General features: G+C 31.9%; 1 protein-coding gene across 1 annotated transcript in view; it reads left to right on the forward strand.

The window, feature by feature from the left end:
- Positions 1–16,705, forward strand: part of LOC101887753 (myb-like protein I) — a 43,754-nt gene extending 27,049 nt beyond the window's left edge. Inside the window, exons 4-6 of the mRNA XM_059121447.1 lie at positions 430–483; positions 2,712–3,214; positions 15,694–16,705. Coding sequence (XP_058977430.1) covers positions 430–483; positions 2,712–3,214; positions 15,694–16,705 — 1,569 coding nt within the window. The remainder of the gene's footprint in view (positions 1–429; positions 484–2,711; positions 3,215–15,693) is intronic.
- The last annotated feature ends 289 nt before the right edge of the window (positions 16,706–16,994 follow it).

The raw sequence follows: 16,994 nt of genomic DNA on the forward strand, positions 1-16,994 counted from the left end.
GTGGGGAGGCCGGTGGGTGTTAATCGATAACACGGTCAGAGGTCTGTCTGGTTTTAATTATGGTTTACAGCATGCTGGGAGAGTTATGATTTCGCCGGTGATTTGGGGATTGTTGATGTTTTTTTTTTTTTTTTTTTCTTTTGAGAAGTTAACTCAAAATAATGGCTTGGTCAACATATCAAAATATTTACCAAGAAAATTAAAGCGTATTTTTTTTTTTTTTTAAAAAAAAAAAACTATGCAATTTATCATATAATTAAAATGCTTTAATTTATCATATCAACAACAATGAGACAATGATATATTTTTTAAGAGTGAGGAGGGTGTACCATTGTGCCATGGTTTTCTGGGGTCCATGATAAAATAGCAACATGACGTTGCATAAAATCTTTGTTATGACAAATGCAATGGCAACCCCTTGGGCCATAGACGCCCACACAGCAACACATTCAACAGGTGAAAGGTATGACCGATGACAATTACGTGAGTGTGTGTGCGAGTGTGGCCATCATTTGTAATAGTTCTGTAATGTATAGCCACCTTTCTTAACATTTTGCTCCAAGTCATGGTAGTTAAAATAAAAATAAACAACAACAAAAATTAAAACAAATTATGTTTTGGCAAAAAAAAACAACAACTGTTACAATTTCCCTTAATGTGAATAGGTGTGTCCGGTAAAACCATTAAGGCAAGCCTTAAAATTAAAAAAAATAAACTTAACTAAATTTGAAAGTATTTTTTATACCCTACACCACAGGGTGGTCAGGGTATTATGACTTTGTGCATTTGTTTGAAACAGGCAAAAGGAAACGAGATAGACCCATAGTTCCTTTTTAATGATCTGCATAGAATCACATTCTGAGTCGATTTATGCATGTCCGTCCATCCGTCCGTCCGTCTCTCCGTCTGTCCATGTATTTTTGTAAACAAAGTACAGTTCGCATTTATTGTCCGATCCAGATGAAATTTTGCACAAATCATTTGCTTGGCCCAAGGAGGAACTCTATTAAAATTGGAGATAATCGGTTAAAATTTAGATATAGCCCCCATATACATCTTCGTCCGATTTGCCTTTTAATGTGCACCAAACGTGTAATATCAACCCGAATAGTATGGAATTTTGCACATACAACCAAATTAGGCCTGAAAATAAGTATGCTAAATTTGATCGAAATCGGTTCAGATATAGCTATAGCTCCCATATATATATTGTTCATCCGATTTGTTATTTTAGTCCTCCGCAGCCGTAATATGCTCTCTGTATCAACAATATTTGGGGAAATATATCAAATGCAGCTCAGAAATACATTTGCTAAATTTTATAGAGATCGGTTCGGATTTGGATATAGCTCCCATGTATAACTTCGTCCGATTTACCTTTTATTGTGCACCAAACGCCTAATAGTTGTCCAAATGGTATGGAATTTGGCACTTACGAGCGAATTGAGTCTAGAAACTAGTATGTCAAATTTGGTAAAGATCGGTTCAGATATAGCTAAAGCTCCCATATATATTGTTCATCCGATTTGTTATATTTGTTACCCACAGCCGTAATATGCACTCTGTAACAACAATATTTGGGCAAATATATGAAATACAGCTCAGAAATATCTTTGCCCAATTTTATCGAGATCGGTTGGGATTTGAATATAATCTCCCATATATAACTTCGTCCGATTTACCTTTTATTGTGCACCAAACGTCTATTATTTGCCCAAATACGATGAAATTTGGCACTTACGACCGAATTGAGTCTAGAAGCTAGTATGTCAAATTTGATCGAAATCGGTTTAGATATAGCTATAGCTCCCATATATATTATTCATCCGATTTGTTATTTTAGTCCTCCGCAACCGTAATATGCACTCCGTAATAACGATATTCAGGGAAATATTTGAAATATAGCTCAGAAATATCTTTGCCAATTTTTATCAAGATCGGTTCAGATTTAGATATAGCTCCCATATATAACTTCGTCCGATTTACCTTTTATTGTCCACCAAACGTCTAATATTTGTCCAAATGGCATGGAATTTGGCACATACGGCCGAATTGAGTCTAGAAGCTAGTATGTCAAATTTGGTGAAGATCGGTTCAGATTTAGCTATAGCTCCCATATATATTTTTCATCCGATTTGTTATTTTTGTCCTCCGCAGCCGTAATATGCACTCTGTAACAATGATATTCAGGGAAACATATCAAATACAGCTCAGAAATGTCTTTGCCAAATTTTATCAAGATCGGTTCCGATTTGGATATAGCTCCCATATATATCTTTATCCGATTTCAAATTAATTGTGCACCAAATGGGCAATACAAGTCCGAAGCAAAGTGGTGGAGGGTATTATAAAGTCGGCCCCGCCCGACTTTAAGACTTTCTTTACTGGTTTCTGTTGGTTTTTTCTTCTTGGCCAGTTATGGAAATGGAAAGTAAACGTATTTTCCTTAAGTAAGCGGAAGTTTTTGTTTCATTATTTAATAATAAGTATTATGCAGTTTAGTCTGATTTTTTTTTTGTATTTTTTTTTTTTTTTTTTGTAATTTTTTTTTTGAAAGTTGGCCTATCTATTATGAAAACCTCTTAAATCTCTAACAACATTATCATCCTTGAGTGATTATTACAATTTCCATTTGCATTCAATTTGGATTTATGAGCGTTTTGGGTATTCTCCTTTCCAATTTTGTACCGTTTTTATTTTTTTCGTTGCAGAAATCTTTGGTGATTTTACTGCTGACAAGCTCTATGCTGTTGGTGAATCTCCATGCCACAGCGGCCAATCATCATGCGTATTCGTATCATCCAGAAGAGGCCAAAGAGGATCTGCATTTTTTGCCAAAAGATAACAATCATGGCTTAGCCAAGCAAGCCATTGCTGGCCATGGTTTATATCAACAATCACCTTCCGACATCCATTTGAAAATTGGCACTCAACAATATCCACAAGAGAACACTGTGGAGCATCATTATCAGCATCCACATAGGCCAGCGTACCATTCACTGCACTACAATAATGTGGCACAGCATTTGGATAACGAAAACAATGCTGCCGATGATGATGATGGCGAACTGGACATTGTCTACCACCACACCAACAAACAGTCAATGGAATCCACACAACAAGAAAAACCCACTTTGCTGGATCAGCTAAAGAGTCAGGCTCAAGATTTGAGTGAAGGTTATGCTACATTTTTGCAAATTCAAGAAAATGACAGGTAATTCGATTCATTTGTTTTATCAATGTTAATTGTTTAATTAAAAAAAAGAAAAAAAAACTAAAGACTTAAGACACGAACTTTGTTCATTTTCATGGCAAAATTGAAAGAGAAAAAATTGATGCATTACTCAAAAGAGCGAAGTGTTGGGGAGAGCGATGTTTACAACATTGAATGAAGGGTTTTCTCTCTTTTTCTCTCACCCAAGTACCGATGGGTAGAAATACTGAAGGAGAAATTAAGAAGAGAGTTTTAAAATAACATGCCCGTGTAGAGCAAAATAATGTAGAGAGCAAAATAGTGTAAAGAAGTTGTTTAAGAGAAAATAAAAATTACATTTTGCCATTTTTCTGCCCTGCTCAAAACCGTGTTCTAGAACATGAGCCGAATAAAGAGATAATTTAAGAGAAAATGAAAATTCTGTTTTTTTTATATTTTATGATTCTATTTAATTGGTTTTTAACATGAATGTTTGTCCTAATAATTTTTAAAGCAAATGGATTAAAAATATTTGTAAGCAAAGAGAAATTTGACTGGGAAGAGATATTTTTTCTTGAGCAGCGCTGCATTTTTATACACTCAGCCATATGGCTAGAGAGGGTATATATCATTCGATAGGGCCAAAAGGTACCTCATCCAAATAATGCTTTTAGAACCTAGGTCTCTTTGGACCAAATTTATTCCAGGACATTTGGAGTCGATCTAGCTATGTCTATACGTTCGTCTCCCTGTTTCGCTAGCTGACTGGCGCGCACGATGACTCTCGAAGTATTGGATATGGTCCAAACTTGGTTCATAGTATTATTATTAAAATTACAATTTTTTTTTTTTTTTTTTTTGAAATGCTGTGAATTTTATTTTTTCCAAATAATCTGACGAATTTTGATTTTTAGAAAATATTTTTTATCACAATTTGAAAATGTGGATTATTTAAAAAAAAAAAACAATATTTTTCACAACCATCCGAAAAATGGGGATTTTTAAAAAACATTTTTTTTAAAGTCATCCAACATAAATGTGTTTTTAAAAACTACCTAATAAAGGCGTTTTTTTTTCAAAATAGTTTTTAATGCTTTCTGAAAAATCATGATTTTTTTCAAAACAATTTTTTATAGAAAATATTTTAAAGAAAATATTTTTCAACAATCTTTGACACATGTGGACTTTTTATACCCACAGCCATAGCCTTATATCACCCTATATATATCATTTGATATCGCCAAAACGTGCCTCATTGAAATAACGGTTTTAGATTCAAAGTCTCTTCGGACCAAATCCGCTTCAGGACATTTGGAGTCGATCTAGCGATGTCCGTCCGTCCGTCCCCCTGTCTCGCTAGCTGACTGGCGCGCACACGATAACTTTCGAAGGGAGCTTCCGATTTGCTCCAAACTTGGTACATCGTAATATTATTCTCAAACTTAGATGGAGTTCGGAGATAAACAATATCGGTCCACTCCTACTGGTACCTCCCCCTCAAAAGTTCGAAATTTTCAAAAAATTATTTTACTGCACAGAAAGAGAAACGACAATCCAATTTTGCTTCAACTTTGCAAATTCTAATATTTGCGTCAGTGCTAGGTCGGGTGTGAAAATGGACAATATCGGTCCACTCCTTCTGGTACTTCCCCACAAATGGTCAAAATTTTGAATAATTACAACTCTCATAAAATGTAATGTTAGAGCCCGATTGTCTTCAAATTTCACACATCCCAATATTTCTATCAACCCAAGGTCTGGTGTGAAAATGGAATATATCGATCCACTCCTTCTGGTGCCTCCCCCACAAAGGGTCAAAATTTTTAATATTCATGAAGCTCATAAAACTCGAAATTAACATCCGATTCCATTCAAACTTAGTACATCGCAATATTTACATCAACACAAGATCTGTTATTAAAATGATAAAAATCGGACCATTTCTTCTGGTACCTGTCTTACAAAGGGTTAAAGTTTTGAATAAACAAAACGATCATAAAATCCGAAAAAAATCATCCGGTTCTCTTTATATTTCACACATCCCATTATTTCTACTAAAACAAGATCTGTTGTGAAGATGGGATATATCGGCGCACTCCTTCTGGTACCTCCCCCACAAAAGGGTCAAAATTTTGCAATACCCATGAAGCTCACAAAACGCGAATTTACCTTCCGATTCCATTCAGACTTGGTACATCTCAATATTTCTATCAACTCATGATCTATTATGAAGATGATAGAGATCGGACCATTCCTTCCAGTACCTCTCCCAGAGTAGGGTCCATATTTTGAATGACCAAAACAAGCATAAAATCCAAAATAAGCATCCGCTTCTCTTCAAATTTCACTCATCACAATATTTTAATTAATCCAAAGTCAGATGTGAAGATGGGAAATATCGGCGCACTCCTTCTGGTACTTCCCTCACAAAGAGTCAAAATTTTGAATAATTACAACTCTTATAAAATGTGATGTTAGAGACCCATCGTCTACAAATTTCACTCATCCCAATATTTTTTATCAATCCGAGGTCTGATGGAATACAGGGTGAGATAAAAAAAACTGCAAAAAGTCTAACACCACGAATGAAAGCAAAAAATGTCGGAAATAGCATCGAATTTTAGAATAAGTTTGCCACGAATTATGGTCATCTAATGGCCAATGAAACCGTCACACGCTGCCCGAATGTTGGTTGCCCTTCCGTATTTTGGTCCATTCCCGGTGAAGCGTTTGCTTGAGGTAATCGACACTTTGGTATTTTTTAGTTCCAACCTTGCTTTCCAAAATACTCCAGACAGAATAGTCTAACGGATTGGTATCCGGAGATTTTGGTGGCCTGAAAATGAAGCAAGGAACCTCATTTTGAAACCATTTTAGAGTGGTGCGTGCTGGGTGCGATGCTGCTGAATCCTGTCCAAGGTCTGCGGCCAAAATGTTTGCATGCCCAAGGCTTTAATACACCCTCCAGAATATTTTCGCGATAATATTTGGCATTTATTCTGGTGCCACGGTTGATTAATATGAGCGAAGGGCTGTTATGGCGGTAGACACCATCATCTTGGGCAGCGCTAGAGTTCTGGTGGCCATCCGAAGGTGTATATTTTCACCTGACCTCTTTGGCAAGTAAACATTAATTCGATCATTTTGTTTGTTTACAAACTGCTGGACAAGAATGTTTTCTCATCGGAGAACGGAAAAAACCAAATTCGGCAGTTCACCACTTTCGGCCAAGCGAAGCAACTATTTAGCTCTTTTGAGTCTATTTTCTTTGTGTTGCGGTGTAAGTTCTTGCACTTTTTGGAATTTCAATGGCTTTACCCTGAACTCATTTTCCAATGGCTTTGCCGAATGGAATATTGCGATATATTCAACTCACGAGCCATTTTTCGGCCACTGCGACGCTGGTTTCGATCAAGTCGCGTCTTTACTTTTCGAAGCATTTCTGCTGATGTTGCAGTTTTCTTCCCTCCACTTCCTTGACGTCGTGGAGCTACGCTACCAGTATCACTACCGGGTAACGAGGGATGGTAAAAGACCCAGAAAGATTTATTCACATTTAAATGCTGGAGTGCTCTAACGATAGTCACTTGTGGTTTTCCAGCCGAATATAAAGAAATCACACCATCACGCTTGCATTTCATCAAGAATAATTTTTTTCGGGAAAATTCTCACCAAAAAAATCATAAAAAAATTCATTTTAAATTTCTCCTAAACAATCTCGTAATAAAATTTGGCTCAGATCTAATTTTTTATTTATTTCTTATAATTATATAATTATTATTTAATTATTATGTTATTTATAATTTTTTTTTAATTTTATTTTATTATTTTTTATTTTATTTTATTTATGTTTCCTATTTATTTACCTATTTCTGTATTTATTTATTGTTACTGAATCCATGAAAGGCCCATGGTGAATTTCTCATAAATTGAAAGCTTTAGTCATTCTAACCTCATGCAGCGACATCAAATTTTTTCTTAGGCTGGTGAAAAGCTCTACAATAAAAAAGCTTAAGCAAAATCTTTAACCCAACTTTTGTTAAAACTCCAAACCACACAAACAAAAGACTTAAGACACAAACCTCTTCCAAGCTTTACAAAGTTTTTTTTTTTAATAATTTAAAAATCATAAACAAGCTTTCTTTCAAAAGTGATCTGCAGTTCAAAGCTTTCAACCAAGTAACCCACTGCCTTAAAAAAGAAGTAATTTTTTCTTTGTTTTTTTTTTTGCTTTCTTTCTTTCAATTCCGCCTAATTTCCATGCCATGTAGTGGTGGTGGTCTGGCTTTCTTCTTCCTGGGGTTGGGTCCTGTAATTATTGACCAAGTCAGCCTATATTAAATCCTGTTTTGTTGTTATTTTGAACGCCTCCCTCTTTCTATTTCTCTTTTTCTGGTGTTTGGACATCACAATCACCCATAAACCACAACAATTTGCTTTATAACAAAATTGTATAATTTTACATGACAGCCAACAAGTGTTGTAAAAAAACAACAAACAAATCTAACAACTTGATCAATGATTGATCATAAACCCGTGGACAATTTCCTGCTTTATCTGCATAGAGGAAAGGTTATGTGCAAACGGTTTTTGTGTTAGGATGTGTGTGGGGGGGAAAATATTTGAGGGGGGACAGGCGAAAACTGAAGGAGTTTTAGTTAAAAAAAAACAATATAATTTATTGTTAATTAATTCATAAAAAAATTCGCAAAAGAGGGATTTGTGGAGGAAATATTAATGGAAAAACAAAAAATGACAAAGTTATAGTTTTAAAAAAAATTGAAAAATTTAAAAAACAATTGATTTTTGAAAATGATTTTTTTAAATAAAAAATAAAAAAATAATATTTTTTTTTTGTAAATTTTTTCAAAAACATTTTCAAAAGAGGGAAATTTGGAGAAAATTTTGATGGAGAAACGAAAAGTGACAAAGTTATAGTTTTAAAAAAAAACTGAAATTGATTTTTGAAAAAAAAAAATATTTAAAAAATAATTTTTGAAAAAAATTAACTTGAAATAATAATGTTTTTGAATTATTTGGAATATATTTAAATAAGAATGTAAAGAGAAAAAATTGCTGGAGAGCGAAAGAGTTACAATAATTCAAAAATAAAAATAAAAAAATATTTTTTTTTTATTGAAAATTAATTAAAAAAAAAATTCAAAAGAGGGAAATTTGGAGAAAAAAATTGTTGAAAAAACGAAAAGTGACAAAGTTATAGTTTTGAAAAAAATTGAAAAATTAAAAAAATAATTTTTGGAAAAAAATATTTGTGTGAAAAATTGATTTAAAAAATTGATTTTTTAAAAAAAATTAACTAGAAATAATAATGTTTGAATTATTTGGAATATATTTAAATAAGAATGTAAAGAGAAAAAATTGCTGGAAAGCGAAAGAGTTAGAATAATTCAAAAATAAAAATAAAAAATATTTTTTTTATTGTAAATTAATTCAAAAAAAGTTCAGAAGAGGGAAATTTGGAAAAAAAAATTGGTGGAAAAACGAAAAGTGACAAAGTTATGGTTTTGAAAAAAAAAATGAAAAATTAAAAAAAAATTATTTTTGAAAAAAAATATTTTTGTGAAAAATTGATTTAAAAAAATAATTTTTGAAAAAATATTGACTAGAAATAATAATGTTTTTGAATTATTTGGAAATTATTGTAAAGAGAATGTAAAGAGAAAAATTGCTGGAAAACGAAAGAGTTAGAATAATTCAAAAATAAAAAAAAATATTTTTGTTATTGTAAATTAATTCAAAAAAAAAAAATCAATAGTGGGAAATTTGGAGAAAAAATTGATGGAGAAACGAAAAGTGACAGAGTTATAGTTTTGTAGAAATTTGAAAAATTAAAAAAAATGATTTTTGAAAAAAAAAATATTTTTGTGAAACATTGATTTAAAAAAAAATAATTTTTGATAAAATAATTGATCAGAAATAATAATGTTTTTGGATTATTTGGAAAATATTTAAATACGAATGTAAAGAAAAAATATTGCTGGAAAGCGAAAGAGTTAGAATAATTCAAAAATAAAAAAAAATTATGACGCACAGAACTTTTAATGAGGAGGATATTAAAAGCCAATTGGAAGATACTTGCTAAATTTAACAAAAAAAAAATCCGTTCGAAAATGACGCTATGATCATCTGCCAGGGAAGGTGGTGTCTACTAGCTGAAGTTTGAGATAATCCTGTTGAAAGATACCCTTATATTAGAGCTATATGAAAACGTGGACCTCTACAACCAATTATCTGCCAGATAAAGTGGTGCCAATTACAAAATTCAAACAGCATTTTTGAGAAAATTCTGTTGAAAAGTCTAGCTAAAATCATCAAAATACCGTTATATGGCGGCCAAACGAAGAAGTTGACCTGTATAGGCAATTTTCCGTCATAGGCTGTAGTATCCATTACGAACTGCAAAAGTATCCATTACCAAAATTTGAAACAATTCCGTTAAATAATGTCGCTAAAATCATCAAAATACCGAATAAAGGGAGGTACTGATATATGGGGACTATAGGAATATCTGGACCTGCATAGACATTTTTCCGTCGCAGACTGTAGTATCCATTACGAACTTCAAATACCAAATTTCAAACAAATCCGGTGAATAATGACGCTAAAATCATCAAAATACCGAATATCGGGAGGTAGGGGCCATTCGAAGACGTGAACCTGCACATAACAAAGATATATGGGGAAAATATTGGTGAAAAAGGACAAGTAAAAGAGTCTTAATTAAAACAAAAATAAAAATAATTATTTTTTTGTGGATTAATTGAAAAAATGTAAATATGGAAAATTAATTAAAAATTATTCTTTTCATATGCAAAAAAAATATTTTTTTTTCTGAAGAATTTTATTTTTTATTTTATATTTGAAGAAATTTTAAATCGAGTTTTAAGTAATACCTTCGGAAATACTAATACAAAATAAAAAACTTAGCTAAAATCATCAAAATACCGAATATAGGGAGCTGCTGTTATATGGGAGCTATCCGAAAACGGCTCAAAAATATTTATTTCAAGGGATTACAGGCAGAATGACGAAGTTAATATACCCTCCAGACTATGGTAGAGGGCATGATAACAATATATTGGGTTAACATATTAATGGAAAACAAAAAGTCTTAATTTAAAAAAAATAAATAAAAATATTTTTTCTTGAGATTTTTTATTTATTTATTTTTTTTTTTTTTAATTTTTTTTTTGTGAATTTTGAAAATTATATAAAAATATTATTTTTTTTTCAATAATAATTTCTTCGTGAAAAAATTAAAGAAAAATATTTTTTTCATGCCTTATTTTGTGTTTAAATATATTTTGCATTGATTTTTAAGTATTACCTTCAGAAATATCAGTACAAAATAAAAGACTTAAGAAACAAACGTTTAAAACCAAAGAGAACTCATCTACTTCCTTTGTATCTCTCAATAACAGCCAAAGAGTTATTCAAAAAACAACACTCTCATACTCAAATGCATGCGCTCATCAAACGGTCAATAACAACAACAGCTATCAACATGACGTAAATGAAAGTGTGAACTCTTGTTTTTCGTAATGAGAACCTTAAAAAAGTTTCTCTGAAACAAAATGTGAGAGATGTGTATTTACGACTGTAAATTTTACAAAAGAAGTCTGAAAAAGACTTAGAACACAAACGTTATTTATTTATTATTCAGTCCAAAGGAAAGAGAAACGGGTAAGAGGGAGTGAGAGAGCTTCTGGATTTGAGCTCAGCAATGGTAATCAAAACAAAATACTTAGGACACAAACTTTCCTTTTTTTCAATGAAACTTTTTTAAACTCGTGTTAAGGGAAGGGAATGGAGAACTTGTGTTAAATAAAAAAAAAAATAAAAATCTATGTTAAAAAATTAAATCCCTGCTAACAACTATCGACAATAGTTGAGATATAAAATAAATAAATCAAAAATAAACCACAAATCCCTCTACATGACCTACATGAAAGTTTATTTATTTATTTATGATATTTCAAAGAAAAGGAAAACATATATGGAAGAGAGAGAGAGAGAGAGTTTCTAGATTAGAGCACAACAATATTAATCCAAAACAAAAGACTTAGGACGCAAACTTTAATTCTTAACTGGGTTGTTGATGTGCGTTACGAAACTCGTGTAAGGAGGTAAAAATAGAGGAAAATTCAAATATCTAATAATGAATATCGATTAAAAAATTAAAGAAAAAAATTTAAGAATAATTTTTTTTCAATTCTTCGCCAAAACTTACTAAAAGCTAAATGAAAGACAATTATTTATTATCTCTCAGAGAGGGAAAAATAAAACATTGCAAAAAATATATAAAAAAATATAAAAGACTTAATACACAAACCTTCAAATATTCAATTTCAGAACCTGCAAGAAACTACTAGTCTAGCAATTTTTACCAAATTTTTTTGTTTTTTTTTTTTTTTTGCTTTACAAATGTAAAAATTTAGCAAGTTCTTTCATATTGTACCACGCAGAAAGTAAAAACCTTACCTGTGGAGAAAAATGTTCGCATTCCTAAACCAGATTTATTTTTGCATATTTGCTTTTATTTTTGTGCCACATTAAATATGATTTTTTTTTTTGCTAGCATATGACTAATATCAAAACCAAAGCAAAAAAAAAATTAACCTAAATAAGCGTTTGCAATAATAAAGCACATACCGGATTTAATCCAATTAATGTTTTTAAGCCACTCTAGTCATAAAGTTAATGTGACGGTGTGAGTGGTAACAAGAAATAAATATGTTTTATGGAAAAAATTGAAAGATTTCGTGTTCTGAGGAAGTAATGTTTATAGTTTTTTTCCAAGGGGTTTATAGGTTTTCTTTTGGAGTACAGCTGGGATTTTATTAGGAAGCACGTGTTGACTTTCCAAAAAGAAAAAAAAATAAAATTAAAAAAAATAAAATTAAATTATAAATAAATAAAAAAAGAAGTTAGTTAAGAATTATATTAAAAAAATAAATAAATGCAATAGGATAAATAACTTTGCAGATAAAAATATATAAATAATAAATAAATAAACAAGAAAAAAATAAAAAATATATAAATTCATAAAAAAATTATAATTAAACAAATGAATCTATGAATTAATAATTCATTAATGCAATAAATATATAAAAAATAATTACTAAAATAAAAAAAAATCCAATTATTTGGGGTAAAATTCCCCGTTCGCAAAATTCATAGGATGTTTCTTCTTTTGAATTCCAGGCTATTGTGGCCAGGGATCTTTGGTTTAAAAAATTAAAAAAAAATCACCCTTATAGCTCTAAGGGTTCTAGTTGAGAAATCTTAAAAAAAAATCACATGAGAGGGTCCGTGTTCTAAAATTCTTGAAAAATTTTGTTTTGTGCCAATGTTCTCCCTCGAAAATTCTCAAAAAAAATCGCACTTTTAGCTCCAAAGGCTCCAGATTGTGTCTTTGTTCAAAAATCGTTAAAAAAAATTTAAAATATTTTTCAAAATTTCCATCAAAAAGTTCGTTTCCTAAGTCCTTTGTTTTGTGCCACTTTGTTCCTAAGTCCTTTGTTTTGTGCCCCTCGAAAAAAAAAATTAAAAAATATTTTTCTAAATTTTAATGCCAAAGTTCGTTTCCTAAGTCTTTTGTTTTGTGCCAATGTTCCCCCTCGAAAATTATCAAAAAAAATCGCACTTTTAGCTCCAATGGCCCCAGTTTGTGTCTTTGTCAAAAAATCTCAAAAAAAATGTTAAAAAATATTTTTCAAAATTTCCGTCCCAAAGTTCGTTTCTTAAGTCTTTTGTTTGTGCAACTGTTCCACCTCGAAAATTATTAAAAAAATCTTAAAAATATAAAAATTTTTTTTTCAAAATTTCCATCAAAAAGTTCGTTTCCTAAGTCTTTTGTTTTGTGCCACTGTTTCCCTTTTGAAAATTCTCCAAAAAAATTGCTCTTTTAGCCCCAAAGGCCCCAGTTTGTGTCTTTGTTAAAAAATCTTAAAGAAAATATTAAAAAATATTTTATTCAAAATTTCAATTAAAAACTTCGTTTCTTAAGTCTTTTGTTTCGTGCCGCACTTCCCCCTCGAAAATTCTCAAAAAATTGCTCTTTTAGCCCCAAAAGCCCCAGTTTGTGTCTTTGTTAAAAAATTAAAAAAATATATTAAAAAATAATTTTCAAAATTTCAATCAAAAAGTTTGTTTCCTAAGTCTTTTGTTTCGTGCCACTGTTCCCCCTCGAAAATTCTCAAAAAAATCGCACTTTTAGCTCCAAAGAAAATATAAAAAAATATTTTTTTTTTTTTTCAAAATTTTAATCAAAAAGTTTGTTTCCTAAGTCTTTTGTTTTGTGTCACTGTTCCCCCTCGAAAATTCTCAAAAAAAAAATCGCACTTTTAGCTCCAAAGGCGCCAGTTAGTGTCTGTGTTAAAAAAAAATCTGAAAGAAAATATAAAAAATATTTTTTTTTAATTTTAATCAAAAAGTTCGTTTCTAAAAAAAATCGGTCCAAAGGCCCAGATTGTTTCTTTGTCCAAATATCGTTAAAAAATATTAAAAAATATTTTTCAAAATTTCCATCGTAAAGTCTTTTGTTTCGTGCCACAGTTCCCCCTCGAAAATTCTCAAAAAAAAAAATCGCACTTTTAGCCCCAAAGGCCCCAGATTGTGTCTTTGTTAAAAAATATTAAAAAATATTTTTTTTTCAAAATTTCAATCAAGAAGTTCGTTTCCTAAGTCTTTTGTTTGGTGCCACAGTCCCCCCTCGAAAATTCTCAAAGAAACCGCTCTTTTAGCCCCAAAGGCCCCAGATTGTGTCTTTGTTAAAAAATCGTTAAAAAAATATTTTTCAAAATTTCCATCAAAAAGTTTGTTTCCTAAGTCTTTTGTTCTGTGCCACTGTCCCACCTAGAAAATTCTAAAAAAATCGATATTTTATCTCCAAAGGCCCCAGATTGTGTCTTTGTTAAAAAAATTTAAAAAAAATATTAAAAAGTAATTTTCAAAATTTCCATCAAAAAGTTCGTTTCCTAAGTCTTTTGTTTTGTGCCACTGTTTCCCCTCGAAAATTCTCAAAAAAAATCGCTCTTTTAGCTCCAAAGGCCCCAGTTTGTGTCTTTGTTCAAAAATCGTTAAATAAAAAATTTTAAAAAATATTTTTCAAAATTTCAATCAAAAAGTTGGTTTCCTTAGTCTTTTGTTTTGTGTCACTGTTCCCCCTCGAAAATTCTCAAAAAAAAATCGCTCTTTTAGCTCCAAAGGCCCCAGTTTTGTGTCTTCGTTAAAAAATCTCAAAGAAAATATAAAAAAAAATATTTTTTTTTAAATTTCCATCAAAAAGTTCGTTTCCTAAGTCTTTTGTTTTGTGCCACTGTTCCCCCTCGAAAATTCTCAAAAAAAGTCGCTCTTTTAGCTCCAAAGGCCCCAGTTTGAGTCTTTTTTAAAAAAATCTAAAAGAAAATGTTAAAAAAATATTTTTTTTTTCAAAATTTCAATCAAAAAGTTTGTTTCCTAAGTCTTTTGTTTTCTGCCACTGTTCCCCCTCGAAAAATTCTCAAAAAAAAATCGATCTTTTAGCTTCAAAGGCCCCAGTTTGTGTCTTTGTTTAAAAAAATCTTTAAAAAATATTAAAAAATATTTTTTCAAAATTTCCATCAAAAAGTTCGTTTCCTAAGTCTTTTGTTTTGTGCCAAGGTTGCCCCTCGAAAATTCTCAAAAAAAGTCGCTCTTTTAGCCCCAAAGTCCCCAGTTTGTGTCTTTGTTAAAAAATCTCAAAGAAAATGTTAAAAAATATTTTTTTCAAAATTTCAATCCAAAAGTTCGTTTCTTAAGTCTTTTGTTTTGTGCCACTGTTCCCCCTCGAAAATCATCAAAAAAATCGCTCCAAACCCCCCAGATTGTGTCTTCGTCCAAATATCGTTAAAAAATATTAAAAAATATTTTTCAAAATTTCAATCCAAAAGTTCGTTTCCTAAGTCTTTTGTTTTGTGCCACTGTTTCCCCTCCCAAATCCAGTAGCTTGATCACTTGCTCTTATCTTATCCCAAATTTTTATTTTGAATTTAAAAAATTTGATTTCTCAATCTCTCAAAAACCAAGGATTTAGAGCTAATAAAGATTTAGCAGATGTTCAGGGGAGGGGTAAAAAAAATAGTGGCAAAGACCAGTAGAAAATTGCCAACAATTTTTTGTGTTTTGTGGGTTTTCGATGAACGTGCCAAAGCCGTCAAATGTCATTGAGGCAATGAAAACAACGTTTTTTTTTGCTCTTCTCCAGCAAATTGCTTAAATTGCCCGGTTGTTAACCAATAACTAAACCACATTTTGGCCAAATAACGCTAACACATGCGGACACTTTTTTTTATTGCCCCCCATTCAGAGGGGGTACTATGTTGTTGTTGTTGTTGAATAACATGACGATTTGTAAGAGCTGGTGTTGAGAAGAGCGATTAAAATCATTGCAAGTTATTTCATTTGCACAAAAATATTAATAAATTTTCATGTTTTTCTACATTTTTTTCGTTTTACAGTTACACCGATGACAATTCGCCGCAGCAGCAGCAGAGGGAACAGCAACAACACCACTACCATTACGGCAAGGAGCCGCATCGTCAACAAGCTGCGGTTCAACTTGCAAATCCTCAACAGTTGCACTATCAAAAATTACAACAACAACTACATTTGTATTACCAACAATTGCAACAACAAGAAGAAGAAGAAGAACAACAACAACAACTCCAGCAACAACATGCCTCGGTGCATGGACATTCATTGCGGCAAGAAACCCAAATTGCCTATCAACAACAACAGCACAGGCAACCACAACAACAACAACAACCATTGGCAACAACATACATTACTCCAAGCATAGAGTCACCAAACATAAATCTGTCCCCACCACCAACAACCACCCCTCGGCCATACACCACCAGCCCCCAGGCAACGGTGCAGCCAAACTTACACCACCAGAGGCAGCGTCAGCCTGCAATTGTGTCACACGCAACTGGCAACGAAGCATCACCCCATCTCCAACGCCCTCCCCACCAAGCCAACAGCCGGCCACACTATCAGCCAGGAACGGCACCGAAATTTGGTAACCACATAGCTCGCCAACCAGCCGTGGTTTATGGCCCACCATCACCGCCGCTCACTTTGTCACCACCATTGGGACCCAGACATTCTAAACAGGTGATATATGCGCCAATGCGTTTTGTAAACGATAGGCAGTTACCCTACTCGGCGAAAACCTTTCCCTACCCGCCGTCCTTTATAACCCTAACCACCACCGAAAGGCCCATGGGACCAAAATTAATTAATTATCCTAACCACAAATCGGCCTATCAAAAGATACCCGACTTCTTTGTCAATCGATCTTCCAAATCTCTACTCGACTCATACATACCCAGTTGGCAGGTTGTGAAAATGCTGGAGGAATATCGTCAGGGCCAACAGCGAAATTCGAATTTGCAGACCTTGGCCTTGCCCTACCACAGGAATTTTAAGAGAAATGCAGATAATGTGCAGGGAAAGGTGAAATCTTAAAAAGGATAATTTAAATGAGTTGCAGGAATTTTAAGGATTTTTTTTATATAATTGTTTATTAATTATTTTTTATCATTAATTATTGTTATGTGTATAAAGTTTATATATTTTTTATTTATTAAATAATGAAATTTAAATAAAAATCAAAAAATTTGTGTATTTTAATGAAGATATTTTGAATAAAGGATTTTTTTTAACAAGGACCTCTCAGTGCCACTAGGTTGGATTTTTTTGTGAAATTTTCAACAAGGATCCTCGAAAGTATAACTGTGGATTTTTAAGAATTTTT

Source organism: Musca domestica, unplaced genomic scaffold (assembly GCF_030504385.1).
Source record: "Musca domestica strain aabys unplaced genomic scaffold, Musca_domestica.polishedcontigs.V.1.1 196, whole genome shotgun sequence".
Lineage (NCBI taxonomy): Eukaryota > Metazoa > Arthropoda > Insecta > Diptera > Muscidae > Musca > Musca domestica.